Below are 21439 nucleotides of genomic sequence, written 5' to 3' on the forward strand. Positions count from 1 at the left end.
TGTTATGTTGATTGAGGAATAAGTATTAGCCAGGACACTGGGGATAATTCCCCTGCTCTTCTTCGAAGTAGCGCCGTGGGATCTTTTACGTCCACCTGAGAGGGCAGACGGGACCTCCATCGGTGCAGCACTCCCCCAGCATTGCACTGGAGTGTCAGCCGAGATTTATGTGCTCAAGTTCCTGGAGTGGGACTTGAACTCACGACCTTCTGACTCAGACGCGAGAGTGCTATCCACTGAGCCAAGGCTGACGCTCCAGTCACCCGCCTCGGTTCCGTAACCTGTAATACCCCTTGGCCACCAAATATCTGTCCAACTCAGTTTCGAACTTTTCAATTGGCCCCCAGCCTCAACAGCTGTTTGAGGGAGAGGGTTCCAGATTTCCACTACTCTTTGTGCAGTGGAATTAAAAGTCAGGTTGTACAATTGAGTCTCACATTTCCCTGCTTCTCCCTCAGTGGGTTGGATTCTGATAACATTAACGAGTTTATAGGTTAAATGATCAACCTGGCCCCATACCAACAGAAACTTGCCCCAATGGTTTCAGTGGAAGCATAGGTACAGAAGGAGGACATTCAGCCCCTTCGAGCCTGTCCTGCCATTCAATAAGATCATGAGCATTCTGTGCCTCAACCCTCATTTAACTGCCTTTGCTCCATATCCCTCAATACCCTTATTAAACGCAAGTCCATCGATCTCGGTCCTGAAAGCTCCAATTGACTCCCAGCATCCACAGCCTTTTTGGGGAGAGCGATTCAGATTTCCACTACCCTGTGTGTGGAAAAAGTCGTTCTTGATTTCGCTCCTTAATGACCTAGCTGTAATTTTAAAATAACACCTCCTTGTTCTGAATTCCACCAGCACAGGAAATAGATTCTGTGACGGAGGGTCATCGACCTGAAACGTTAACTCTGTTTCTCTCCACAGATGCTGCCTGACCCGCTGAGATTTCCAGCATTTTCTAATTTAATTTCAACTTCCAGCATCCGCGGTATTTTGCTGTTGAATTAGATTCTCTGTATGTACACTATCGAAACCAGGTATCATTTTAAACACTTCAATTAGATCACCCCTCAAAAATGCAAACTCAAGGGAATACAAGTTTATGCAACCTGTCCTCATAATTAAACCTGTTTGAGCCCTGGTATTATTCTGGAGAACCTGTGCTGTATCCTCTCCAAGCGATTCATCGTATCCCCTTCATCTCCCGTCATGTATGGTGATGTCTGTGAGGGCTGGCAGACTCACCTGTTTCATGGCGGTCTCTCCGATTTTGTCCGAGTGCTTGCGGATGCTCTCCAGGAAGTCCTTCAGGTCAGACATGGAAATCTCCTTTATCTCCTCCCGTAATCTGGGGATATTCTCCACCATTATCGTGCAGAAGCGATAGGGGTTCACCCGAGGCAAGAACGTATGTTCCATGTGCTCCATAGTCTTCAGTGCAGGATAGTGTCTAATGGGAGAGGGTAAAAAGTATGACAGAGAGGGAGAGAAAGAGGGGAGAAAGAGGGAGTGAGTGAGGGTGAAAGAGGGAGAGAGTGAGGGTGAGAAAGCGCGAGAGAGAGGGAGAGAGTGAGAGTGAAAGAGAGAGCGCGAGAGAGTGAAAAGGAGAGAGTGAGGGTGAAAGAGAGAGTGAGAGAGATAGAAAGAGAGAGTGAGAGAGATAGAAAGAGGGAGGGGGTGAGAGAGAGTAAGAGAGAAAAAGAGCGAAAGAGAGAGTGAGAGGAAGAGAAAGAAAGTAAGAGAGAGGGAGTGAGAGTGAGAGACAGAGGCAGAGAGCAAATGAGTGAGAGAGTGAAAGACAGAGAGATTCAGAGTGTGAGTGAGTAAGAGAAAGAGTGAAAGATTGAGTGAGAGTGAGTAAAAGAGTAAGAGTGAGAGAGAAAAGAGGAGGGGAGTTGGAGGGAGGGAAGGAAATGAAAGAAAGAGGAACATTGGTCAGTAAATCTGTTCATTATTCCTCATTGTCTTGACAATTTTCCCCTAAATTCGTATGGACTCCACTGCAGCTTCAGAGAGGGCCAGCATTTATTGCCCATCCCGAAGGTGATGGCAGGCCGCCTTCTGGTTTTGATCCAGTTAAGTGGCATGCTAGGGCACTTCAGAGGGCAGCAAACAGCCAACCACATTGGCATGGGTCTGGAGTCACATATAGCCAGACCGGGTAAGGGCGGCAGATTTCCTTCCCTAAAGGACATCAGTGAACCAGATGGGTTTTTTTAAAACCAAAATCCGACAGCTTTGTGGTCATTTTTAAGAACATAAGAAATAGGAGCAGGAGTAGGTCATTTGGCCCCTCGAGCCTGCTCCGCCATTCAATACGATCATGGCTGATCTGATCATGGACTCAGCTCCACTTCTCCACCCGCTCCCCATAACCTTTTCTCCCTTATCACTCAAAAATCTGTCTATCTCCGCCTTAAATATATTCAATGACCCAGCCTCCACAGCTCTCTGGGGCAGAGAATTCCACAGATTTACAACCCCCTGAGAGAAGAAATTCCTCCTCATCTCAGTTTTAAATGGGTGGCCCCTTATTCTGAGACTATGTCCCCTAGTTTTAGTTTCCCCTATGAGTGGAAATATCCTTTCTGCATCCACCTTGTCGAGCTCCTTCACTATCTTATAAGTTTCAATAGAATCACCTCTCATTCTTCTGAACTCCAATGTGTATCGTTCCAACCTACTCAACCTATCCTCATAAGTCAACCCCCTCATCTCCGGAATCAACCTAGTGACCTTTCTCTGAACAGCCTCCAATGCAGGTATATCCAGGTGTGGCCTCACCAATACCCTGTACAGTTGGAGCAGGACTTCCCTGCTTTTATACTCTATCCCTCTTGCAATAAAGGCCAACATTCCATTTGCCTTCCTGATCACTTGCTGTACCTACATGCTAACGTTTTGTGTTTCATGCACAAGGACCCCCAGGTCTCTCTGTACTGCAGCACTTTGCAATTTTTCTCCATTTAAATTCTAAATTGCTTTTCTATTATTTCTGCCAAAGTGGATAACCTCACATTTTCCCACACTATACTCCATCTGCCAAATCTTTGTCCACTCACTTAGCCTGTCTATATCCCTTTGCAGATTTTTTGTGTCCTCCTCACAATTTACTTTCCCACCCATCTTTGTATCATCAGCAAACTTGGCTACATTACACTCGGGCTCTTCATCCAAGTCATTAAAGTAGACTGTAAATAATTGAGGCCCAGCACCGATCCCTGCGGCACCCCACTAGTCACTGTTTGCCAACTGGAAAATGACCCATTTATCCCGACTCTCTGTTTTCTGTTAGTTAGCGAATCCTCTATCCATGCTGATATATTATCTCCAAACCCATGAACTTTTATGTGGCACCTTATCGAATGCCTTCTGGAAATCCAAATACACCACATCCACTGGTTCCCTCTTATCCACCCTGCTCGTTACATCCTCGAAGAACTCCAGCAAATTTGTGAAACATGATTTCCCTTTCATAAAACCATGCTGACTCTGCTTGATTGAATTATGCTTTGCCAAATGTCCCACTACTGCTTCCTTAATAATGGACTCCAGCATTTTCCCAACGACAGATGTTAGGCTAACTGGTCTATAGTTTCAAGCTTTTTGTCTGCCTCCTTTTACTGAGATCAGCTTTTTAATTCCAGAACTGAAGTTATTGTAATGGGGCAGATGCAACAGCCAAGTGTGCACAGCAAGATCAAAGAGCCTTGAGTTAATCTGTTTTTGATGCTGTTGGCCGTGGGAGAATGTTGGCGAAGAAAAGTTCCTGCTTAACTCCAAATAGTCCCATGGGACCCATTGAGTCCATTTGAGAAAGAGACTTGTTTTCAGCAAAGCAAATCAAGGGTGGTGCCAACAATGAATGGTCAGTTGGGAAGGAAGAATGTGTTGGGGATAGATAATATCCACATTTGTTAAAGAAATAGAACAAATATTTGCACTGCACTGTGCCTCATCATAAAATTGAAACAACAAAGTATTTTAAATGGTGAATCGCTTTCAAAGTACAGTAACTGTTACAAGTCCCGTTCACCTTACGGGCATCTAGGCCCTAAGCTCTGGAATTCCCTCCCTAAACTCTCTCTCCTCCTTTAAGACAGTCCTTAAAACCTACCTCTTTGAGCAAAGTTTTGATCACCTGTCCTAATAGCCCGTTGAAAAAGACTTGGATTTATATAGCGTCTTTCACGACCACCGGACGTCTCAAAGCGTTTTATAGCCAATGAAGTACTTTTGGAGTGTGGTCACTGTTGTAATGTGGGAAACGCGGCAGCCATTTTGCACACAGCAAGCTCCCACAAACAGCAATGTGATAATGACCAGATAATCTGTTTTAAGTTATGTTGATTGAGGGATAAATATTGGCCAGGTCACCGGGGATAACTGCCCTACTCTTTTTCGAAATAGTGCCATGGGATCTTTTACATCCACTTAGGAAAGCAGACGGGGCCTCGGTTTAACGTCTCATCCGAAAGACGACACCTCCGACAGTGAAGCGCTCCCTCAGCACTGCACTAGAGTGTCAGCCTAGATTTTTTTGTACTCAAGTCCCCGGAGTGGGACCTAAACCCATAACCTTCTGACTCAGGGGTGAGTGCGCTATCCACTGAGCCACAGCTGACACTGTGTGGCTTGATGTCAAATTTTCTTTGATAACGCTCCTGTGAAGTGCATTGGGACATTTTACTACGTTACATGGGCTATATAAAAGCAATCTGTTGCTGCTCTGGGAAAACAGCCATTCTAGATCAGCCACATGCCATAAACAGCAAGGGGATTAAGTCACCAGTTAATCTCTTTATGATGGCATTGCTTGAGGGAGGAATGTTGGCCGTCAAATAGCGCCATGGGATCTTTTCACGGATACCCAAGAGGGCGGAGGCAGCCTCGGTTTAATGTCTCGTCCGAAAGGACGGCACCTCCGACAACGCAGCATCCCCTCAGCACTGCACTGGAGTGTCAGTCTGAATTCAAGAACCTTGTGCTGATTTTTTTTTCGTTCACAGGACGTGGGCGTCGCTGACAAGGCCGGCATTTATTGCCCATCCTTAATTGCCCCTTGAGAAGGTGGTGGTGAGCCTCCTTCTTGAACCGCTGCAGTCCGTGTGGTGAAGGTGCCCCCACAGTGCTGTTAGGGAGGGGGTTTCAGGATTTTGATCCAGCGACGATGAAGGAACGACGATATATTTCCAAATCAGGATGGTGTGTGATTTGGAGGGGAGCTTGGAGGTGATGGTGCCTGCTGCCCTTGTCCTTCTAGATGGTAGAGGTCGCGGGTTTGGGGATTGCTGCCGAAGAAGCCTTGGCGACAGTGCATCTTGTAGATGGTACACACTGCAACCATGGTGCGCCGGTGGTGGAGGGAGTGAATGTTTAAGAATGTTTAACAGGCTGCTTTGTCCTGGTTGATGTCGAGCTTCTTGTGCGTTGTTGGAGCTGCACTCATGACAAGATCCAACACCGCCTCCAGTGCGCCAGTGCAGCTGCAGCCTTCGGCCGCCTGAGGAAAAGAATGTTTGAAGACCAGGCCATCAAAACTGCCACCAAGCTCATGATCTACAGGGCTGTAGTGATACCTGCCCTCCTGTATGGCTCAGAAACATAGACCATGTACAGTAGACACCTCAAGTTGCTGTAGAAATATCACCAATGATGTCTCCGCAAGATCCGACAAATCCCCTGGGAGGACAGGCGCACCAACATCAGCTTCCTCATTCAGGCTAACATCCCCAGCATTGAAGCACTGACCACACTCGATCAGCTCCGCTGGGCAGGCCAGACACGAGGCTCCCAAAGCAAGTGCTCTACTTGGAGCTCCCTCACGGCAAACGAGGCAAAGGTGGGCAGCAGAAACGCGACAAGGACACCCTCAAAGCCTCCTTGATAAAGTGCAGCATCCCCACTGACACCTGGGAGTCCCTGGCCCATGACCGCCCTAAGTGGAGGAAGTGCATCCGAGAAGCTGCTGAGCACCTCGAGTCTCATCGCCGAGAGCGTGCAGAAATCAAGCGCAGGCAGCGGAAGGAGTGTGCGGCAAACCAGTCCCACCCACCCTTTCCCTCAACCACTGTCTGTCCCACCGGTGACAGGGTCTGTGGCTCTCGTACTGGACTATTCAGCCACCAAAGAACTCACTTCAGGAGTGGAAGCAAGTCTTCCTCGATTCCGAGGGACTGCCTATGATGATGATGATGACTCATCCAGGCAAGTGGAGAGTGCTCCATCGCACTTCTGACTTGTGCCTTGTGGATGGTGGAAAGGCTTTGGGGAGTCAGGAGGTGAGACACTCGCCACAGAATACCCAGCCTCTGACCTGCTCTTGCAGCCCCAGTGTTTACGTGGCTGGTCCGGTTAAGTTTCTGGTCAATGTGGAATTCAAAATCACAGCCATCTGACTTTCCCTTCTCCCCCAACCACAACTTACTTCCCTGTTCTACTTTCCTTCTCCAATTCATAGAAACACTGAAGAACCTTTCAAAAAGTGAGGGGTATTTTTCGGAATGTCTTTTTCTTGCGAGGAGAGAGAAGGTAATGGCAGGAAAAGACACTAAATAAATTGTTTACAATCTAGTCGAGTGGAGTCCTGCTTCCAATTTTCCGACAAAAAGAAAACAAATTTAAAATTTAATCTATGGCAGAAATTTGGTCGGTAAGCCAAAGTGAAATTAAAAAAACAACACAGAACAAATATATTTGCTCTCCATAACAGCATTATACATCCAAACGGGGATTAGGGGGGGAAAAAAACACAAAACAAAGCTTCGCATCAAATTATATTCTATGACTGGCAAATCGCTTGAAGATGCTTAAAAGCATGTTGCCTTCCATGATATGATGAGTTTAAGCAGCAATCCGAAGGATTACATTCATTACTGCTAATCCAAGCTTCTGCAAAGCCCCCCACCGCCCCACACACACCCCCCCCCCCTTCCCCCCCCCACACTCAGCTCCAGCAAAACCAGGGCTTTTATATCATTACAGTCTATTTTCTTCTCTCATTTGATGCCGTCAGCAATGCAATTACTGCCATGGAACATTATTATCCCTCCATCTGTTAACACAGCAGACTCCCCCCCCCCCCCACCGCCTACCTTTTTACCCAAAGCTCTTTATCTCAAATTATATCTATCAAGTAACGAAAGCCTTTCAGCGCATTTGCAAGGTCCTGACTGTTGGTCCTTTAGGTCAATATTGGAAATTAATCTGAGTTAAAACCTCTCTCGCAGTAACCCCCCCCCTCCCCTCTCCAGTGTTAAGTACTTTATTGATTAAGGCTCTTATTAACATTGGGGCATTGACCTCGGAGCTGGCACAAACAGCAACAGATTGGGGAAGGGGATGAGGGGAGGGGGGCGGGAGACGGTCAATACTGGACGACAGATGCTCTCCGAAACAGCGCGCTCCAAAGGAGATGGCTGGGTCCTGTCTCATTTTGTGTTTTCCGATGATGAAATTTCCCACTGCGCGGAGCATCCATCATGTTTTTGACAAACATCTGCCTCGTGCTCACTCAAACTCGGAGAACACAAGAAATAGGAGCAGGGACAGGCCACTTGGTCCCTCGAGCCTGCTCTGCCATTCAGTAAGATTATGGCTGATCTGATCTTGGTCTCAACTCCACTTCCCTGCCCGCTCCCCATAACCCTGAAGTCCCTCATCGTTCAAAAATCTGTCTATCTCCGCCTTAAATATATTCAATGACCCAGCCTCCACAGCTCTCTGGGGTAAAGAATTCCAAAGATTCACGACCCTCTGAGAGAAGAAATTCCTCTTCATCTCCATTTTAAATGGGCGGTCCTTTATTCTGAAACTATGCCCCCAGTTCTAGATTCCCCACCTCGAGGGCAAGCACCCTCTCTGCACCTACCCCGTCCAGCCTCCTCATAATCTGATAAGTTGCAATAAAATCACCTCTCATTCTTCTAAACACCAATGAGTACAGGTCCAACTTGCCCAACCTTTCCTCAGAAGTCAATCTCCTCATCTCAGGAATCAACCTAGTGAACCTTCCCTGAACTGCCTCCAATGCAAGTATATCCTTCCTTAAATACGGAGACCAAAACTGTACGCAGCATTCCGAGTGTGGTCTCACCAATGCCCTGTATAGAGAGCCCAGGGAATGCACAAACACTGCAAAACACTGTAGATAGAATTACACAGCCACCACACGTTAAAAAAATCCACGCACAGGCATCTTCAACCTTTCAAGATGTAGTTTGGGATCTGGAATATTAGGTCCTTCATTGAAACATCTGTGAATTCATCCCTTTTCAGCGTGGAAACAAGTCATCCTCGACTCGAGGGACTGCTTATGATGATGATTGAGTATATAGCACAGAAACAGGACATTCTATAGCGCCTTTCACGACCACCAGACATCCCAAAGTACCTCACAGCAAATGAAGTACTTTCTGAAGTGTAGTCAATGTTGTAATGTGGGAAACGCGGCAGCCAATGTGCGCACAGCAAGCTCCCACAAACAGCGATGTGATCATGACCAGATGATCTGTTTTTTGTGATGTTGATTGAGGGATAAATATTGGCCAGGACACCGGGGATAACTCCCCTGCTCTACTTCCACCCGAGAGAACGGACGGGGCCTCGGTTTGACATTTCAACGGAAAGGCGGCACCTCCAACAGTGCGGCGCTCCCTCAGCACCGCAATGGGAGCGTCAGCCCGGATTTTTGTGCTCAAGTATCTGGAGTGATAGTTGAACTCACAACCTTCTGACTCAGAGGCGAGAGTGCTGCCCACTGAGCCACAGCTGACATATTGGAAATCTGTCTGTCTGAACCAAAAACAGTTGGAGCCCAATGTTGGGAGTTGACCCGACGGTGACCCAGAGCTTGCACGAGCTGGCTTATTGCATACACTCCATCTAAATACAGTGAAACCCATTACTGAGACTGAGGAAATACAGAAACGCTTCTCATTAGTATTTCTGCGCGGCAAGACACTGCTCTTTTTTCCAGGAGCTGTATAAATCATTGTTCTTTTCCTCTTCAAATAAAAACATCGGTTACTGTGGTACTGAAACAAATTTAGGATTGGACAGTCAAAGCTGCCTGGAGACCCAACTCATAACAGTGGACTTGGCAATAATTCCAGATTTTATAAGTAACTCATGTAACATTTTCTTTTGGGGGAAAAAAATTTTCAGCGATTTTCATTAAGGTGTTCCTCATACAGTGCAATACAGTAGAAGCCTTTGTGGCATTTTAATGGTTAGACCATGTACTTATAATTACTCAGTTAGTCTGTTCAGAGAATAATTCAAGGCTTCCCTCAATGTCTTGAGGGCAGCAGGGGGGGGCGGGGGGGATGATGGGGAATGTAATATATGGAGTGATGCTGTGCCTCAGAGGCCTTATCTCGACTCTCAGAAGTTTCAAAGCACTGAATTACTTGGAAATCTCAAGGCTGTTGTGTGGGCAAGCACAGCAGCAATTGTGAGCGCAACAACAGCTCATATTTATATAGCGCCTTTAACGCAGTAGAACATTACAAGGCGCTTCATGGGGAGTGTTATAAGGAGCGGCTTAAAGGAGGAAAGAGAGGTAAAGAGGTTTAGGGAGGGAATTCCAGAGCTTGGGGCCCAGGCAGCTGAAGGCACGGCCGCCAATGGTTGATCGATTAAAATCAGGGATGCTCAAGAGGGCAGAATTAAAGAAGCGCAAACATCTGGGGGGGTTTTGTGGGGCTGGAGGAGATTACAGAGATAAGGAGGGGCGAGGCCATGGAGGGATTCGAAAATAAGGATGAGAATTTTAAATTTGAGGCATTGCCTAACCAGGAGCCAATGTAGGTCAGCGAACACAGGGGTGATGGGTGAGTGGGACTTGGTGCGAGGACACAGGCAGCAGAGTTTTGGATGACCTCAAGTTTGCATAGGGTAGAACATGGGAGGCCAGCCAAGAGTGCGTTGGAATAGTCAAGTCTGGAGACAACAAAGGCATGGGTAAGGGCTTCAGCAGCAGATGAGGTGAGGCAGGGGCGGAGTCAGGCGAAGTTACAGACCAGCACTAAGAGTTGAATGTCTTAGATCTGGTTCTGTGTAATGAGACAGGATTAATAAACAATCTCCTAGTAAAGGATCCTCTCGGAATGACTGATCAGAGCATGATTGAATTTCATCTCTAACCAGCGTACTAAGCCTAAATAAAGGAGACTATGAAGGTATGAGGACAGAGTTGGCTAAAGTGGACTGGGAAAACAGATTAAAGTGTAGGACGGTTGATGAACCGTGGTGTACATTTAAATAGATATTTCACAACTCTCAAGAAAAATATATTCCAGTGAGGAGGAAAGGGTGTAAGAGAAAAGAAATAAAGGACGGTATCCAATTAAAAACAAGGGTATACAAAGTGGCCAAAACTAGTGGGAGGACAGAAGACTGGGAAGCTTTTAAAAGCCAGCAAAGAACGACTAAAAAAATGATGAAGAAAGGGAAGATAGACTATGAAAGTAAACTAGCACAAAATATAAAAACAGATAGCAAGACTTTCTAGAGGCATATAAAAAGGAGAAGGGTGGCTAAAGTAAAATGTTGGTCCCTTAGAGGACAAGATCGGGGAATTAGTAACGGGGAACATGGAGATGGCAGAAACTCTGAACAAATATTTTATATCAGTCTTTACGTAGAGGACACGAACAATATTCTGACAGTGGATAGTCTAGGGGCTATAGGGGGGGAGAAACTTAACACAATCACAATCACTAAGGAGGTGGTACTCAGTAAGATAATGGGACTAAAGGCAGATAAATCCCCTGAACCTGATGGCTTGCATCCTAGGGTCTTAAGAGAAGTAACGGCAGGGATTGTGGATGCATTGGTTGTAATTTACCAAAATTCCCTGGATTCTGGGGAAGTCCCAGCGGATTGGAAAACTGCAAATGTAACTCCCCTATTTAAAAAAGGAGGCAGACAAAAAGCAGGAAACTATAGACCAGTTAGCCTAACATCTGTGGTTGGGAAAATGTTGTAGTCCATTATTAAAGAAGCAGTAGCAGGACATTTGGAAAAGCAAAATTCGGTCAGGCAGAGTCAGCATGGATTTATGAAGGGAAGTCATGTTTGACAAATTTGCTGGATTTCTTTGAGGATGTAACGAACAGGGTGGATAAAGGGGAGCCAGTGGATGTGGTGTATTTGGATTTCCAGAAGGCATTTGACAAGGTGCCACATAAAAGGTTACTGCACAAGATAAAAGTTCACGGGGTTGGGGGTAATATATTAGCATGGATAGAGGATTGGCTAACTAACAGAGAACAGAGAGTTGGGATAAATGGTTCATTCTCTGGTTGGCAACCAGTAACTAGTGGGGTGCCGCAGGGATCAGTGCTGGGACCCCAACTATTTACAGCATATATTAACGGCTTGGAGGAAGTGACCGAGTGTAACGTAGCCAAGTTTGCTGACAATACAAAGATGGGAGGAAAAGCAATGTGTGAGGAGGACACAAAAAACCTGCAAAAGGACACAGACAGGCTAAGTGAGTGGACAAGAATTTGGCAGATGGAATATAATGTCGGAAAGTGTGAGGTCATGCACTTTGGCAGAAAAAAAATCAAAGAGCAAGTTATTATTTAAATGGAGAAAGATTGCAAAGTGCTGCAGTACAGCGGGACCTGGGGCTACTTGTGCATAAAACACAAAAGGATAGTATGCAGGTACAGCAAGTGATCAGGAAGGCCAATGGTATCTTGGCCTTTATTGCAAAGGGGCTGGAGTATAAAAGCAGGGAAGTCTTACTTACTGCAGCTATACAAGGTGAGGCCACACCTGGAATACTGCGTGCAATTTTGGTTTCCATATTTACGAAAGGATATACTTGCTTTGGAGGCAGTTCAGAGAAGGTTCACTAGGTTGATTCCGGGGATGAGAGGGTTGACTTATGAGGAAAGGTTGAGTAGATTGGGCCTCTACTCATTGGAATTCAGAAGAATGAGAGGTGATCTTATCGAAACGTTTAAGATTATGAGGGGGCTTGACAAGGTGGATGCAGGATACTTCCACTGATGGGGGAGACTAGAACAAGAGGGCAATAATCTTAGAATAAGGGGCCGCCCATTTAAAACAGAGATGAGGAGAAATTTCTTCTCTCAGAGGGTTGTAAATCTGTGGAATTCGCTGCCTCAGAGCTGTGGAAGCTGGGACAGAAATAGACAGTTTCTTAAACAATAAAGGGTTATGGGGAGCGGGCAGGGAAGTGGAGTTGAGTCCATGATCAGATCAGCCATGATCTTATTGAATGGCGGAGCAGGCTCGAGGGGCCATATGGCCTACTCCTGTTCCTATTTCTTATGTTCTTATGTTAATCGGTGTTGCTGGAATGCTGTCTTCTTTGAATAGAGCTATGGGATCTTCAACATGGACCTGAACAGGCAGATAAGGCCTCAGTTTTACATCTCATTTGAAGGATGGCACCTCCAACAATGCAGCACTCCCTTCGTATTACACTGAAGTGCCAGCCCAGATTAAACGTTCCAATGAGTTTGGAGGAATTGAATTCAGTTCAAAGAATCTGGATATTAAAAAGCTGGTCTCAGTAAAATCGACCATGAAGCTGTCAGATTGTCGAGAAATATCCAACGAGCTCACTAATGTCCCTTCGGGAATGAAACCCGGTCTGGTCTGCATGTGATTCCAGTCCACCATCAGTATGGTTGGCTCTTAATAGCCCCCGAAATGGCCTGGTGAGCTATTCAGTTGATCAGAAAATATGGTGGAGCAGCAGTTGGACATATTTAAGTCTGAGATAGATTTACACATGATTAAATTCATTCTAACTAGAATCAAAGGGGGAATTCTATTAAAGTAGAGGTTCCTTGGATAAATTGAGAGTTTAGAGCAAAAAATGTGGTTTAAAGAGGCACATTTATTTATTTATTTGTTCTTGAGATGTGGGCGTAGCTAGCAAGGCGGCCATTTGTTGCCCAGCCCTTGAGATTTGATCATCATCATCATAGGCAGTCCCTCGGAATCGAGGAAGACTTGCTTCCACTCTTAGAATGAGTCCTTAGGTAGCTGAACAGTCTAATGTGAGAGCCACAGTCCCTGTCACATGTGGGACAGATAGTCGTTGAGGGTAAGGGAGGGCGGGACAGATTTGCCGCACGCTCTTTCTGCTGCCTGCGCTTGTTTTCTGCATGCTCTCGGCGACGAGATTCGAGGTGCTCAGCGCCCTCCCGGATGCTCTTCCTTCACTTAGGGTGGTGGAGGACCTTTGTCTTATGGATGTTTTGAGTAAGGCCCATGCTCTTGTACGCCTCAGTAGCCTCTGCATGTGCTGTAGCTCGACGACAGAGGTTGGGGTGGTCTTGGACCTGGCTTTCAAAGCCTCTCTGATAAAGTGCAACATCCCCACCGACACCTGGGAGTCCCTGGCCAAAGACCTCCCGAAGTGGAGGAAGTGCATCCGGGAGGGCGCTGAGCACCTCGAGTCTCGTCGCCGAGAGCATGCAGAAATCAAGCGCAGGCAGCAGAAGGAGCGTACGGCAAGTCTGTCCCACCCTCCCTTTCCTTCAACAACTATCTGTCCCACATGTGACAGGGACTGTGGCTCTCGCATTAGACTGTTCAACTACCTAAGGACTCATTCTAAGAGTGGAAGCAAGTCTTCCTCGATTCCGAGGGACTGCCTATGATGATGATGATCAAATCTCAAGGGCTGGGCAACAAATGGCTGCCTTGCTAGCTACGCCCACATCTCAAGAACAAATAAATAAATAAATGTGCCTCTTTAAACCACATTTTTTTGCTCTAAACTCTCAATTTATCCAAGGAACCTCTACTTTAATAGAATTCCCCCTTTGATTCTAGTCAGAATGAATTTAATCATGTGTAAATCTATCTCAGATTTAAATATGTCCCACTGCTGCTCCACCATATTTTCTGATCAATTAATCTGAGCTAGGTCTGAACATACCAGTGCTGAGGGAGTGCTGCACTGTCAGAGGTGCCATCTTTCAGATGCGACATAAGAACAGAACATAAGAATTAGAAGCAGGAGTCGGCCATTCGACCCCTCGAGCCTGCTCCGCCATTCAATAAGATCATGGCTGATCTTCTACCTCAACTCCACTCTCCCGCCCAATCCCCATATCTCTTGATTCACGCAATATGCAAAAATCTATTGATCTCTGTCTTGAATATACTCAACCACTGAGCATCCACAGCCAAAGATTCACAACCTTCTGACTGAAGACATTTCTCCTCATCTCAGTCCTAAATGGCTGACCCCTTATTCTGAAACTGTGACTCCTGGTTCTAGACGCCACAGCCAGGAGAAACATCTTCCTTGCATCTACCTTAAGAATCTTATATGTTTCAATGAGATCACCTCTCATCCTTCTAAACTCTCGGGAATATCGGCCTATTCTCCTCAATCACTCCTATAGGACAAACCCCCATCCCTGGTAAACAGTCTGCTGCACTTTCGTGGCACTCCCTCTCTCGGGTGGACGTAAAAGATCCCATGACACTATTTCGAAGAGCAGGGGAGTTCTCCCTAGTGTCATAGAAACATAGAAAATAGGTGCAGGAGTAGGCCATTCAGCCCTTCGAGCCTGCACCATCATTCAATAAGATCATGGCTGATCATTCACCTCAATACCCTTTCCAGCTTTCTCTCCATACTTGATCCCTTTAGCTGTAAGGGCCATATCTAACTCCCTCTTGAATATATCCAACGAACTGGCCTCAACAACTCTCTGCGGTAGAGAATTCCACAGGTTCACAATTCTCTGAGTGAAGAAGTTTCTCCTCATCTCATCATGTCCTCAATCAACATCAAAATAAACTGATTATCTGGGCATTATCACATTGCTGCTTGTGGGAGCTTGCTGCCTGCATATTGGCTGCTGCGTTTCCTACATTACATCAGTGACTGCACTTCAAAAAGTACTTTGTCTGTAAAGCGCTTTGGGACGTCCTGAAGTTATGAAAGGCGCTATAGAAATGCAACTCTTTCTTTTTCACCCGTGAAGAACTCAGGCAAAGGACCGGAGATTAGTCAGTGACAAGTTATCCAACTAGGGACAACTCTTTCAGTTGATTGAGACGAGAAAATCTAGAGGGGTTCAGGGTCAGCAAGTGGCAGAGTCCCTTGACTTGAGGGGTTACTGCTTCCTCAACAAAACAGCGACTAAACCTCCGGGTTATTACAGCAGGGTAACATGTGCAATCCAGAATCATATTGTTTTGGCAGAATTATTATGATTTTACTCAACGCTAGGTTTTCCACCGCCCAGAATAGAACAAAATACCAGATTTCATCTGCTGCAGGAAAACAGAATTCAAGGCCGAGAATGGCGCCTCATGTCACCCTTCTCTCTCACCCCTACCCCAGGGAGCCTACCCGGAGGGTCTCGAGGGAGGGGCTCGCTACTTACTTTCCCGTGAGATGTTGGCTAGCAGAGCCTGCGAGTACTGGAAGCTGCTTACATGTTGCGCCCCCCCCCCCGCTTGGAAACACTCTGCATGCCACCACTTGGTTTCAGTTTCCAGCCCCGAGCGTCCCTAGCAGTTCACATGCCTTTCCCAAGCTGTGCAAGCAGCGATATGGTTTAAGAAAAATAGTGCAGATTTTTTAAAGACGGTTTTTGAACAGGATTTCTCCCAACAAAGTCCCTTCTTTCACCCCTACCCACCTTCCCCCCACCCCCGCCCCCCACCTACTAGGTCCAACACAAACAAGTCAAATTAACCTGTTAGGGGCCGAAGCATTTATCATGACACTGCCCGCTGGAGGACGCTAAGAACATAAGAAGCAGTAGCAGGAGTAGGCCATACAGTGAGATCATGGTTGATCTTCGACCTCAACTGCACTCTCCTGCCCGATCCCCATATCCCTTGATTCCCTGAGAGTCCAAAAATCTATCGATCTCAGCCCTGAATATGACTGGAAAACATCAGAGGATGGCAGGGATGAGGGAGCTACGGGAGAAGCTGGGATTGTTCTCCTTAAAGCAGAGAAGGGTTAAGAGGAGATTTTGATCGAGGTGTTCAAAATCACGACGGGTTTTGAAAGACTAAATAGGAAGAAACTGTTTCCAGTGGCAGAAGGGTCAGTAACCAGAGGACCCAGATTTAAGGTAATTGGCAAAAGAACCAGAGGGGGCGATGAAGAGAATTTTTTTTTCACGCAGTGAGATATTATAATCGGGGACGCGCTGCCTGAAAGGGCGGTGGTAGGGATTAAATCGTAACTTTCAAAAGGGAATTGGATAAATGCTTGAAAGGGAAATAAATGCAGGTCTATAGGGAAAGAACAGGATGGGGGGGGGGGAACGGGGTGCGGGGGGGGAACGGACTAATTGAACCGCTCGTTCAAAGAGCCAGCACGGGCACGACGGGCCGAATAGCCTCCTTCTGTGCTGTAAGATTTTATAATGAACTGAACAAGGCTTGGCACTGATGCCCATCACAGCTGAAGTCAACATATGGTAAAAATTACAAGACTTCTTTGTTGGCAATGAAAAGCTGTACTGCACGCCCCCTCGGAGGCCGAGTGGATGAACAGGCTGCCCAGTACAGCGCTAAGAGGAGGAAAAACCTCACATGTATAAAGTACCTTTCACTTTCTCAGGACGTCCCAAAGCGCTTCACAGCTGGTGGGTTACCTTTGAAGTGCAGTCAGTGTAATGGTGTAGGCAAACACAGCAGCCACTCTGCGTGCAGCAGGGATCCCCACAGAGTGACAGGTTCCGCGGACAATGCTCGGAACATGTAACTAATTATTCCGCTCGGGTGGTGTCGGTTGAGGGATAAACAGGCAAGGTTTCTTTGTTTTTGTAAAATTGCTGTCGAGAAGGTGGCGGTGAGCTGCCCTCTTGAACCGCTGCAGTCTTGTGTGGTTTAACCTGTCGTTTGCAGAACGGCAGGGCAGCACTCCCTCAGCAATGTTCCCGTTAAGGCGCGAGGCCGGGCAGTGCTCTGCAGGTCCCGCACAGGCTGTTCACCGGCTCTTCAACAGATATAACCGGGCGTGCACGAAAAACTGAACGGGCAGCGCAGTCGGTTAAAGGGGCCGTGCACCCAAAAAATAATCAAAGGGAACATTGTCCCTGATTAAGAAGTTTGCAAATGATACATAAATAGGCTGTGTGGATGATAATGAAGAAGAAAGCTGTGGATTGCAGGAAGATATCAATGAACTGGTCAGGTGGGCAGAATAGTGGCAAATGGAATTCAATCCGGAGAAGTGTGAGGTAATGCATTTGGGGAGGGCTAACAAGGCAAGGGAATACACATTAACTGGTACGACACTGAAAAGTGTAGAGGAACAGAGGGACCTTGGAGTGCAGGTCCACAGATCCCTGAAGGTAGCAAAACAGGTAGAAAAAGTGGTTAAGAAGGCATACGGAATATTTGCCTTGGCATAGCCGAGGCATAGAATACAAGAGCAGGGGAGGTTATGCTTGAACTGTATAAAACACTAGTTAGGCCACAGCTAGAGTACTGCGTGCAGTTCTGGTCACCGCATTACAGGCAAGTTGTGATTGCACTGGAGAGGGTACAGAGGAGATTTACGAGGATGTTGCCTGGACTGGTGAATTTTAGCTATGAGGAAAGATTGGAGCATAAACACTGGCACAGATCAGTTGGGCCGAACGATCTATTTCTGTGGTATAAATTCTCATTCATCACAGGCGGTCCCTCAAACGAGGATGACTTTCATCAAAAGGGATGAGTTCATAGATGTTTCAATGGAGGACCCGATGTTCCAGTCCTGATCTCCAGGGGTGGAAGATGCCTGTGCGTGCACATCAGACACCACACAGGCTTGACAGAGCTAGGCTTTTATCCAGTGGCAAGGGTAAACCAGGATGACTGAAGACCAGCTCTGCTGCACGCACATCGCAGTGTGGGCTGGCCCGTGCTGCCCCTGGGCCCTCGGCTCTTCTGGGCCCCGTACCCTCATTTGCCGCACCTCCGCCACGATCTCTTTCCGTCCTCTGCCACAAACATTCGCCGCACCTCCGCCCCGAATTCTATGTAATAGACTGTTAACACACTGCCGAGGCTAATTTACGAGGAATGGTCACCTGGGCAGAGTACTGGAAGGTAATCATGGAACCAGGCCTCAGGAAAGAGTCCATACCTTCAGCAGAGGAGAGGATGGGGGGGGAAAACTCCACAAAGCAACCCATAGTCATTTATAGTCAGACAGGAAAAGACTGGTTGATCTAGCTAGTCTGTGGACAGAATCATACTCAATGACTGCTAATTTTAGCTATGAAGAAAGATTGGCTGGGGTTGTTTTGTTTAGAACAGAGGATGCTGAGGGGAGACTTAACTGAGGTGTATAAAATGATGAGGACCCTAGATAGAGTGGATAGGAAGGACCCATTTCCCTTAGCAGAGGGGTCAATAACCAGGGGGCATAGATTTAAAGTAATTGGTAGAAAAGGGTAATTGTGGAGAACCTTTTTCACCCAGAGGGTGGTGGGGGTCTGGAACTCACTGCCTGAAAGGGTGGTACCAACATCAGTGTTCTCGATCAGGCCAACATCGACACACTGACCACACTCGACCAGCTCCGTTGGGCGGGCCATATTGTGTTGATGCCACGATTCAGACATTCCTTACCCACCAGGAGCCATAGGTAGACGTAACATTTGCGGTTAAGTTCAATTAGTGCTTCTAAATGTTCGTAAACCCACGTCTTAAGTCTCTCAATCTCCACTAAGATCAGAACAATCGGACCGACAATCGGACCGACTTAGCAATGAGTCCATTCCGGACTTCATGGCAGGGGGATGGGAACCAATGCAGGGAGACAGAGGGAAACAAAAAGGAGTCAAAAGCAAAAGACAGAAAGGAGATGAGGAAAAGTGGAGGGCAGAGAAACCCAAGGCAAAGAACAAAAAGGGCCACTGTACAGCAAAATTCTAAAAGGACAAAGGGTGTTAAAAAAAACAAGCCTGAAGGCTTTGTGTCTTAATGCAAGGAGTATCCGTAATAAGGTGGATGAATTAACTGTGCAAATAGATGTTAACAAATATGATGTTATTGGGATTACAGAAACGTGGCTCCAGGATGATCAGGGCTGGGAACTCAACATCCAGGGGTATTCAACATTCAGGAAGGATAGAATAAAAGGAAAAGGAGGTGGGGTAGCATTGCTGGTTAAGGAGGAGATTAATGCAATAGTTAGGAAGGACATTAGCTTGGATGATGTGGAATCTATATGGGTAGAGCTGCAGAACACCAAAGGGCAAAAAACGTTAGTGGGAGTTGTGTACAGACCTCCAAACAGTAGTAGCGATGTTGGGGAGGGCATCAAACAGGAAATTAGGGGTGCATGCAATAAAGGTGCAGCAGTTATAATGGGTGACTTTAATATGCACATAGATTGGACTAACCAAACTGGAAGCAATACGGTGGAGGAGGATTTCCTGGAGTGCATAAGGGATGGTTTTCTAGACCAATATGTCGAGGAACCAACTAGGGGGGAGGCCATCTTAGACTGGGTGTTGTGTAATGAGAGAGGATTAATTAGCAATCTCGTTGTGCGAGGCCCCTTGGGGAAGAGTGACCATAATATGGTGGAATTCTGCATTAGGATGGAGAATGAAACAGTTAATTCAGAGACATGGTCCAGAACTTAAAGAAGGGTAACTTTGAAGGTATGAGGCGTGAATTGGCTAGGATAGATTGGCGAATGATACTTAAGGGGTTGACTGTGGATGGGCAATGGCAGACATTTAGAGACCGCATGGATGAACTACAACAATTGTATATTCCTGTCTGGCATAAAAATAAAAAAGGGAAGATGGCTCAACCGTGGCTATCAAGGGAAATCAGGGATAGTATTAAAGCCAAGGAAGTGGCATACAAATTGGCCAGAAATAGCAGCGAACCCGGGGACTGGGAGAAATTTAGAACTCAGCAGAGGAGGACAAAGGGTTTGATTAGGGCAGGAAAATGGAGTACGAGAAGAAGCTTACAGGGAACATTAAGACGGATTGCAAAAGTTTCTATAGATATGTAAAGAAAAAAAGGTTAGTAAAGACGAACGTAGGTCCCCTGCAGTCAGAATCAGGGGACCTACGTACAAAGAAATGGCGGACCAATTGAACAAATACTTTGGTTCGGTATTCACTAAGGAGGACACTAATAACCTTCCGGATATAAAAAGGGTCAGAGGGTCTAGTAAGGAGGAGGAACTGAGGGAAATCCTTATTAGTCGGGAAATTGTGTTGGGGAAATTGATGGGATTGAAGGCCGATAAATCCCCAGGGCCTGATGGACTGCATCCTAGAGTACTTAAGGAGGTGGCCTTGGAAATAGCGGATGCATTGACAGTCATTTTCCAACATTCCATTGACTCTGGATCAGTTCCTATCGAGTGGAGGGTAGCCAATGTAACCCCACTTTTTAAAAAAGGAGGGAGAGAGAAAACAGGGAAATATAGACCGGTCAGCCTGACATCGGTAGTGGGTAAAATGATGGAATCAATTATTAAGGATGTCATAGCAGTGCATTTGGAAAGAGGTGATATGATAGGTCCAAGTCAGCATGGATTTGTGAAAGGGAAATCATGCTTGACAAATCTTCTGGAATTTTTTGAGGATGTTTCCAGTATATTTGGACTTTCAGAAGGCTTTCGACAAGGCCCCACACAAGAGATTAATGTGCAAAGTTAAAGCACATGGGATTGGGGGTAGTGTGCTGACATGGATTGAGAACTGGTTGTCAGACAGGAAGCAAAGAGTAGGAGTAAATGGGGACTTTTCAGAATGGCAGGCAGTGACTAGTGGGGTACCGCAAGGTTCTGTGCTGGGGCCCCAGCTGTTTACACTGTACATTAATGATTTAGACGAGGGGATTAAATATAGTATCTCCAAATTTGCGGATGACACTAAGTTGGGTGGCAGTGTGAGCTGCGAGGAGGATGCTATGAGGCTGCAGAGCGACTTGGATAGGTTAGGAGAGTGGGCAAATGCATGGCAAATGATCTATAATGTGGATAGATGTGAAATCCACTTTGGTGGTAAAAACAGAGAGACAGACTATTATCTGAATGGTGACAGATTAGGAAAAGGGGAGATGCAACGAGACCTGGGTGTCATGGTACATCAGTCATTGAAGGTTGGCATGCAGGTACAGCAGGCGGTTAAGAAAGCAAATGGCATGTTGGCCTTCATAGCGAGGGGATTTGAGTACAGGGGCAGGGAGGTGTTGCTACAGTTGTACGGGGCCTTGGTGAGGCCGCACCTGGAGTATTGTGTACAGTTTTGGTCTCCTAACCTGAGGAAGGACATTCTTGCTATCGAGGGAGTGCAGCAAAGGTTCACTGGACTGATTCCTGGAATGGCGGGACTGACCTATCAAGAAAGACTGGATCAACTGGGCTTGTATTCACTGGAGTTCAGAAGAATGAGAGGGGATCTCATAGAAACGTTTAAAATTCTGATGGGTTTAG

At 46.5% G+C, this 21439-nt stretch overlaps 1 protein-coding gene across 5 annotated transcripts in view; it reads right to left on the reverse strand.

The window, feature by feature from the left end:
* LOC139235688 (exocyst complex component 6B-like) overlaps positions 1–21439 on the reverse strand; it is a 780151-nt gene that overhangs the window by 590396 nt on the left and 168316 nt on the right. For all 5 annotated transcript variants that reach the window (XM_070866730.1, XM_070866738.1, XM_070866752.1 and 2 more), the window contains exon 6: positions 1249–1453. In XM_070866730.1, coding sequence (XP_070722831.1) covers positions 1249–1453 — 205 coding nt within the window. The remainder of the gene's footprint in view (positions 1–1248; positions 1454–21439) is intronic.

The sequence above is a fragment of the Pristiophorus japonicus genome, chromosome 2, assembly GCF_044704955.1.
Source record: "Pristiophorus japonicus isolate sPriJap1 chromosome 2, sPriJap1.hap1, whole genome shotgun sequence".
NCBI classification, from domain to species: domain Eukaryota; kingdom Metazoa; phylum Chordata; class Chondrichthyes; family Pristiophoridae; genus Pristiophorus; species Pristiophorus japonicus.